The sequence below is a fragment of the Podarcis erhardii genome, assembly GCF_964252035.2.
Source record: "Podarcis erhardii genome assembly, chromosome: 4".
Lineage (NCBI taxonomy): Eukaryota > Metazoa > Chordata > Lepidosauria > Squamata > Lacertidae > Podarcis > Podarcis erhardii.
In genome coordinates this window covers 66,793,112-66,802,403 of record NC_138508.1, presented here as the reverse complement: position 1 = coordinate 66,802,403, position 9,292 = coordinate 66,793,112, and the positions used below count along the sequence as shown (strand labels likewise).

Sequence of the window (9,292 nt, the reverse complement as noted above, 5' to 3'; positions counted from 1 at the left end):
GCTCTGAGTGAGTGTGCACACATGCACACAAATACGTTATATTTTCCTTGAAGGGACACTCCATTAGTGGCAGATAAATTTTAAATGCCATTCAGAATAACAACTACCTTAACAATGACTGGTCTAATTCCATTCTATAAACACTTAAGAGAGCACGCCAGATTCTGTGCCTGCCTCCTTATACCAGATGAAAAAGGGATTAGGAGCAGAACTAGATGTTATGGGGAAAATACGGAGTAGCCAGCTTTGTATCTCTGCAATAACAATAATGTCGAGGAAGTTAGAATCAGGTGAGAAAGTGCTTAATGCTTTCTCTGCCCACTACGTCATTCAAATGCCTTCTTCCAGGTTGTTTTTAAATTGGTGCCCCCCTCCCAAAGCCAAATGAAAGCCTTAACTGAAACTGACTGAGGAAGCAAAGGAAGTTGGGTTTCCTATGAAAAGCTCTTCTGGTCAGAGTGGAAAATATAGGGAGGGTTAGCTTATCTCCTGGAAGGCAGTGTCAGAACTACTCCTTTGCCAATTGAGAATAGCCTGGAGGAATTTGCAAAACAGAACCAGGTGGGAGAAAGCAGAAACAGCCATTTCTTCTGTGGATCATCTCTTGAAGATCCCTGCCTTAACATTCCCATTATGTGGAACATTTGCTAATATGAGACCTAGATCAATCCACCACTAGATGTGCTTATTCCGTTGAGACCAAAGGTCACACTGCAAATCCTCTGTTCATTCTTTATGACTTCTCATATTTCTAGGGCCGAGCCTTATTACACAAACCAGATCATACGCTGAGCTCAAATTCAAAGTCATATAAGAATCACACACACATTATCCTTCCTGGGATGGGCTGTAGCAGCCAGTCTCAGGCGTGGTTCTCCTGCAAGGGCCAATAAGTACTAAAGACCGGTGGCATTTTTGTAAGATGTGCTTATTTACAAATATACAAAGCTGTGCACTGTAGGCAGCAAGCCAGCCAATGTCCCATCTTTAAAGGATCATGGGTTCATCAAAGGCTTAAGCAATTGCATATCTTTGCAGCTTACCCCAATGCTGCTTCTTGCTAGCTAAATGCAACAGGCTGCTTCTCTTGCTCCCCAAAATCAAACTGCCAGGCAATTTCTTTCATGTTATGCGCATGCACGCACACAAACACATCCTGCTAGTTGAGCCCAAACACTGGCTGGTAGGTGTGACCTGCACATACCACTTGAGAGTCCCCACCAGCTTTCAAAAACCCATTAGGAAAAAATACCTAAAAGTCTAGAGGAGAGATCATTTTGTCTACTTCACAACACAATGAATCACCTCATACTATTGGCTCACTGTAGTGTACTGCAAGATGCACTTTGCCACTGCAGTGGCTTTTCAGACCTTCTGTTTAACGTCTTTGGAAACTTACCTTTCCTGTTCCATCCACTACACTTGGAGATCTGCAGAGCCATTTCCCCTTTGCTGCAAGCTGACCTGACTTTCATTATCAGTATCTGAGCAACCTTTTAACAGGTGCTGGTACTTAACTTTTTTGCCATCTGCCTGGGATCAGCTGAGAATAAGAAAGGACACACAATTACAACTACTAACTGAGGAGCTGGAGCTACACTAAACCACAAGGAACCAATGTTTACTCTTCCTCCAAATGAATCAGTCTCTCAAAAACACAACTGAAAGAAGGAAAAGACTGATTCTTTTCTAAATATGTATTTCTAACTTGAGGGGAAATGGGATAAATTTTTGTCGCTTGGGTCTCTCAAGTCTTGGCTTAGTTCTTTTAAAAGAGCAAGCAAATATTTTACTTGGGAAGCAGTCTTGAACTCCCCCCATTATTATACAATTGCATTTTCTATAATCACATTAGGGTGTGTGTGTGTGTGTGTGTGTGTGTGTGTGTGTGTGTGTGTGTGTGTGTGTGTGTGTTAGGGACAGGGATGGGGCAGGCAGTCCAATCCTTTTTTTACTCAGCTACAGCTCATGGTTAGTGAAGAAACAACTTAACCAGAAGCCCAAATTTGGATAACATGCTAAGCCAAAGCTGAGCTTAGTTCAACGAAGAATAAAGCAGCAGCAAAGGAGTTGCAAAGCTCCTCTTTAGCTCATAAATTTGTAAGGCCTTGGTAAGCCATAGTTTGACCTACTGTGTTATGCAAACCAGGCCATAGTGTGCAAACAATTTGCACAAATATTGGTTTTGTTGCAGGGAAGAAAACATTTGCGCGTTTTCTCTAGTTTAATATATTTGACTGCTGTGTTCCAGAGGTAGACCCATCCCCATTTGCTAGGAATTCTAGTGGTCCAGGCTAACATGGAACACAGATGTCTAAATAGTTTATTTATCTACATATTACATTGAACTCAGAGTTGGTATATAGATTGTGCTGTAATACTAAGGAGTTGCCTTAATTTGAGGTTTTGAACAAAAAGGAATTTGTAGATACATGAAGTTTTAGTAAATTATATAAGGAAACATGTCAGAATTATGCAATGCAAACTTATATATTAAATATGAGTTATAAAACAAACTTAGCTATGCATAATGACTAAAGCAACTTGAATGAAATAAAATGCAAGCAAAAGTTGCTTAATAGAACTAGCACAAAATTTGTGCTTCATCTGTGCCCATTGAAGACAATTCATGGCAATTCCAACAAAAGTAGACATCTTCAGTTCAAGATGAATTTGCAGTGCGTTCCTTTCTATTTGCTTTGATGAGAAAAATAAATATTTCTGGCATAACTACATTATAACAATGGCTGTAAATGAATAATTGGTCATTTCTTTTAAAGCACTGGAAGTGTAATTTCTTTGAAAAATGCTTCCTATTTTGTAACTATAATGCAGAATAAGCGATAATTCATCTTTCCAAGAACAACAAAGCTTTAAACAAGGTATTTCCACAAAATCTCATTTAATCTTATTTTACAAATCACACAATACGTTGGACTCCTCAATACAGTTTTATAAAATGACAATGTACCATTGCAACAGGAAGGGGAGAAAGAAGGGGGGGGGGAATAGAGAACCTGATTTCAGGTCAGACAATGCTGAATTAAGATAGGTCCCTCTGTCCCACTCCCCACAAAAAAATAACATTTTAGAACATGGCCCTGTGTTTGAACCCATACTGTAATTATTCAAAGTTAGTTTTCCAGGTGAGTGAAATCAGAAATCCACTATTCTATCCTACAATCTCAAGTTTCAAATATCTGTAAATTTAGAAGCATTACTTGTCTGCCTGTCAAATTCTTAATTTTTAAGTTAGTAGCTATAAATTCTTATTGCTCGAAAACTACAAGAGATCTATAAAGACCTGGCTGGAAACAAGAGCCTATATCATCCATAGGTCTAATTAATATGCTACCACTGTTGTGTGGGTGCCACACATTGAGACGATCAGGTCTGGCCTTGCATTGGTACAGTAACCTTTGTATATATAGATGTACACCCTCAGCCCCCCCACCCCAAAGTGATGGTAGCAGGAAAAGGAACCAAATGTTTCAACTGACATAGGGTTTCTCTCATCAGTTGTTATCAGAGCAACGTGCAATGCAACCACATGGAAGCGGCTTCTATATGAATCCATTTCCTACAAGTGGCTTTGAGAAGCTCTGTTTCAACTTTGCATGTTCATTTACTTGCCCCAATTTGATACACATGGGGGATCCTCAACATGGACACATGTGCATGTTAAAAGCACCTGTGTCCCGTAAAACATTCAAAATAGCATGCCACTGAAGAGGTGTCGTGACCACATGCTGAAACCCACAGACTTTTGGCATTCTAAGTGCACACCTGACGCTTCTATTTGCCTTCTGTCCACTCCTAAGCACTTTGAGCTGGCTTGTATTTTACTGCAATGCTAAATCACGTAGCATTGCATTGGTGCATTTGTTACAGCACAATATCTCAAGCACTAGCTAGTCTCAGGACTGGGCAACAGTTTATTCTGTAAAATAGTAAAGAATACTACCAACCTCTTAGAACACATGGCCGTTGTGACGATCAAGGAGTTGATTTCACAAAATTTCCTCATGCTTGAAGCACGATGGAAATATATTGATCAAAATGGGTTGGGTTTTCTGAATACAGAGATCGTAATGCAGCTTTAAAATCATAGGGATATCACAGTGAAAAATGTTCAATTAGTGATTGTGTTAAAGTTAAGTAGTAAGTAAGAAATAGACATGATTAAGACAAGGATTCTGATGCATCACTAAATCTAAAACCTGCTGCTCCATCTTCCTGGAACTGAACTATAGAAATCTTTATAGAGATTACCATCATGTTGGAAGCTTTCAAGCCAATTAAAATCAAACTAGAAGTCAAACAAATAACTCTGAATTCCTAAGGTGGGGGAGAGGAGAATGCTAAATGGTCATGTGATATGATAAACAGAGTCACCGTGTGATATTTAATGTAAACTTCATAGCTCTGACCACAGAGCAGAGCCAAAACACCACTGGACAGCAACAAGTGGATGTTTCAGCAGCACAAATACCTTAATTGTACAAGGAAACACACAAACCAATCCTATGTGTGTTTTCTCAAAAGTAGGTCTCACTAAATTCAATGGGGCTTACTCTCTTAGTAAGTGTGAGGCTGCAGTCCTATGCACACTTATCTGGGAATAATTTTCATTGAATTGGATTTACATCTGAAGAGACACACACAGGATGTATTAATAATGCAATCTATTATTAAAATAGGAAATTACAGTTTTTGTCATGAACTATTTTTAGATTGTGCACATGTGCACATACACTCAATTTACCTTGAAATCTGAGATTCTCACTATCTATAAATAGATGAGTTAAATACTGCTTTTCTGTAACCCTAGGAAAGAAAGCCCAGCTTCTAGGATGCCATTATACAAAAATCACACCATAAGTTCACAATAGATGTAGCAATTGATATTAAACACCAGGTTAATATTGCACAATATCTGTGCATAAAATAATACAACTCTCTCTTGTTGTTTTATATTTTATTCGTTTTTGCTCTTAGATTATGCATATTCTGTTCACCCAAGATGTGCAAACCTAGAGATGAAAGCAAGTGTTTAAAGTTCGAATGAAATCAAGCAGCAGTGAATTCTCAGTTGAATAAGCCACAGTTGTTGAAAGAAAGCAGCTTCAACATGCTGTGGTCATTATACCACCTTAGCAAAAACAAAAAAACAAAAACCCCCCAAACATGTTCTCTTAGGAGCAAGCAGCTAAAATACTGAAAGAGTGACCTCTAGTGGACTGTCAGGCTTCATTGTGATAGCTACATTTCTAAGACCTGGTCTACAACCAGCTCCAATCAGTGTTTGGCAAAAGAAGGCACAAATCATTGCAAAGACCAATTTATCTTCATTTTTTTCCTTTTAAATACACTATTTGTACACAAACTTAAGATTCATCTTGTAGATAATTTTTGGACAAAAGATTGCATATGTAATCGTATTTAAAACAACACATAAAGCTGTTCTATGTGAAGCAAGAGAGAAAGAGAGAGAGAGAGAGAGAGAGAGAAAGAAAGAGAGAGAGAGAGAGAAACAAATAAAGGACTCCTCACCCAGATATCAACATTCATTTCTGGCTATATGCAATACAAACATTTTAAGAATCTGTGTGACAAAAGACAATTTAAAAAGTCAAAATCATAAAACCTGTAAACTGATAAACCTGAAGTAGATTTTACTTATGGAAAACATCATTAAAATAGTACCACTATGAACTAAACTGCCTGAGTTTTCAATTGCCTGTGAACTTGAAGTAGAGAAGATTTTAGCACAGTAAGAAGAATTTCAGTCACAACAGTGCGATAACCAAGCCACATGGAAATTCCTCCTCTTCGCTGGAATTTGTGTTGTGCTATTAAAACTCTTGTGCTAGTTGTTCAAACAAAGGGGTGTAGGCAGATCTTTAATCATTTGGCACAAAGTTATTTTGTCTGGGGCATAAAAGTCTCTGTCACGATGAATAATACAACATTCCATCTATCCAGAATTCACTTTGATTGAAGAGCTTTCTTTATATCATTAACTTCCATCTATAGAAAGACAAAAAGTTCCAGTTTAAACCATTTCCACGCAATTAGCTTTTGAATCAAATGTTAACATTGCCCAATGCCTAATAAATCCTTCTAGCTAGGCAGTGGCAGCACACTGTATCTTCTTTAAGTCAATGTCAGAAATTACTCAGAAAATAACACCGCTAGTACCATACTGTCATTATATTCATACAAAGCATGTTGCTGTCCCCATTCAGAATACTGTATACAGCTCAGAAAATCCTACGTGGAAAGGATGGAACCAATAAGGGAAAGCATAATGTGATGGAGAATTCTGTAAAAAGCCCAAGATGACTAAGTCTTGAAATCCAACCCCCTGATTGGCAGAAGAACAGCCACTGCTGCACTTGTGAGCAACACCTCTCATGATGGCCAGGTGGAAGGTGGCGGGGGGGGGGGGGGCAGAAAAATGGTCCTTCACTGAGCCGCCAGTAGAGTCTGGCCGGGTTAGTGGAGGCACAACTCTCCCACTTCCAAACCATGTCAATAGGGAGTTTGGATTGCTCTTTGAGTATAGGTTAGAGAGGTTCTTAAAATAATGACTGGTACAGAAGGAACAGAGGAAGAGAAAGTTTATTATTAGAACTCTGGATTCTGCAATGAATTTGATGGGTGGGAGGTTCACAGCAAATTAAAGTAAGTAGGTAAATGAGTAAATTATGCATTTATATTAATTCATTAACAGAAGGGTGTCATAATGGCTATCCCTCCCCCTTTTTCTTCTTCTAATTAATGTTTTGGACTACAGATCCCAACTGCAGCCTAGGGCTGATGGGAGTTGTAGACAAAAGCATCTGGATAGTAGCAGGTTGCCAAAAGCTGGGTTAGACAGATCCATGGAAGATGGACCTTTAGGTTTCAGTCATGATATCTAAATGAGACCTCTGTGTTCAGAGGCTTCCACTTTGATACCCTGCTTACGAGCTTCTACAAGCATCAGCTATTCAACAGAGCACAATATGCACTTTACAGGCAGCTGCAGAACATCAATATTATTAACAGTTTGATTTGAAAACCTTTGTGTTTGGCCAATCCTTGGATTTCCTCCATAGCATCTAACTATATTGGTCACGTGTCTCTCTGCCAAGAAGGCAGCTCTGAATGTTATAGTCTAGAGCAGGGATGAGGAACCTGTGGCTTTCCATATGCTATTGAACTCACATTATCTGTAACTTGCTCATGCTGGCTGGGCTGAATCCAACAGCTTCTGTAGGGTCAGAACTTCCCCATTGCTTCTCAAAGAAGGCCTTAGAAATTATTTCTGTATGAAGTTTTTGTTACAATGTGGAACTCCCCTTCACTAAAAAGGTCAAACCACGATCCATCAAACTTGTGGAGGACTATAAAAGGGATGATGATGATGATGATATAGTGGAGGAGAGCAGGGCTTAGCAGCTCTCCCCTTCATACAGCTGTTTACACACAAGTAATCTGAATGCCCAAACAGGGCTTACCAGTTTCCTGCTTTAATATTAGCACAGCAACATAGCTCAACTTTTCACAATGATTGTGCACTTTTCAGAAAAGCACTAAATGTTTAGCATACGTAGACTAATATGCAGTATTTCATTTTGAGATATGGAGGCATGTGATACTGCACATGCATGCACTTACACAACTGATCAAATCTTTGAACAAACAGCAACTTGTGAGGAAGAAGACAAGTGTGAGCAAAAAGGATTAATACACATTTCCCAGCATTATGGTCACTTATTCACCCCATTTATAATAAACCATAGTTACTATATTGATTTTTTTTACTGTTTCTGGAAATCAAAATGCTTTGTGGATAGTATTATTTCAGGTCTTGGATGCTGCAAAACATCTTAATATTGAGCAGGGGGCGGGCAGGTAGGAAATATCATGTTTTGTTTATTAATTAAAAGATTTATAGCCTGCCCTTCCTTCCAGGATAAGTTGCAACACAAAATAAATGCTAAACTACCATCAGTAAAACAAACAAAATTCTTACAGTTTCACATGTTTTTGTATTTGTTTCATCTCAACCAACTTAAACAGATTAAATACTAGCAGGATTATATTTGCATTAGGAGTTTTTATCTTCTATTTTTATTTTCCATGAAAATTGTTCTCTTTCTATAAAGTTGTCTAAGGCCACATATGATACGAGTACCTGTAATCGTAGCCGGATCTTCTTTTCTTCATCTAATTCAGACAGCAATTGTTTAATCTCTTTTCTAGAAAAAGTAAAATAGGAAGTGAATAGGAACAGCAGGCAGCTGCTTAGGAAGGTAGGTGTGAAGAAAGTCCCACTCCTTTTCCTATAATATATGGTACCTAACTCAGCTCAGCAGAATTGCTGTTCCTGGAAAAACTGAAAAGTATCTCCTGTTTTCAGGCATGGCAAAAGAAGAATAAGAATAAACCCTATTGAAAACAGAGATTACCAGACAGCATAAAATCCTCTAAAATGACTAATACTAGCAGAATTCATCGTGGTATGAATTAGTGTCCTCAAAGTAGCAGCATCTTGAGGAAAATATAGCATGATGTAAGATAGGTAAGTATAATAGGGATGTTACCCATCTTTAAAAATAATTTGGGGAAGACTATATGGAACTGGCCGAGATGACCGGCAGAATCCGAGACCTGGGAGAAGAGACGGTTGAAGAAGACTGGAAGAAATTCAAGATTTACTTACAAAAATATTGTAAATTGTATGAATGTTAAGAAGGATGCTAGATCATAAATAATCTGGCACCACTAAGTTAGATGGTGTTATGAAGATAAGTAAGATTTAAGAAAAGATAAATTTTTGGATAATTATTAGATTACATTTAAATCTTTAGGATTTGAACAAAGGATATCTAAAATTAGAGAAAAAACTTGGGAAAATTAGATAATAAGATTGGAAACAAGGGGATAAATTGCTGGAAAAATTTTTTGTGTGTGTGTGAGGAACGCAGGAGCGGGAGATGTGAGGAAGTCCAAAGAAGTTAAGAAATTATGTTAAGATACATGTTATATTGTTCCTTCTTTTGTATTGTATTCAAAAATTGTTAATAAATATTTATAAAAAATAAATAAAAATAATTTGGGGAAGATTAGTCAGCAGCCTCTCTAGGTAAACGAAAACATGGCATTTTTAAAAATAAGTCACGCTAAAAGAACTGAAAAATGCAATAAAGTTCTCCACCATAACTAATCAGTTGGCTCTGAATACAGAAGCTCTAAAACAATCGTTCATACATTTTCATCTATCTGTAAACCAACCTTCTCC

At 37.9% G+C, this 9,292-nt stretch overlaps 1 protein-coding gene across 4 annotated transcripts in view; it reads right to left on the bottom strand.

Moving 5' to 3' along the window:
• Window positions 1-2,885: 2,885 nt before the first annotated feature.
• The window catches only part of SH3KBP1 (SH3 domain containing kinase binding protein 1), a 140,710-nt gene continuing 134,303 nt past the window's right edge, over window positions 2,886-9,292 (bottom strand). For all 4 annotated transcript variants that reach the window (XM_081859100.1, XM_081859102.1, XM_081859099.1 and 1 more), the window contains 2 exons: window positions 8,186-8,249; window positions 2,886-6,030 (listed from right to left, as the gene is read on the bottom strand). In XM_081859100.1, the coding sequence (XP_081715226.1) occupies window positions 5,989-6,030; window positions 8,186-8,249 (106 nt within the window). In that variant the 3' untranslated portion in view covers window positions 2,886-5,988. The remainder of the gene's footprint in view (window positions 6,031-8,185; window positions 8,250-9,292) is intronic.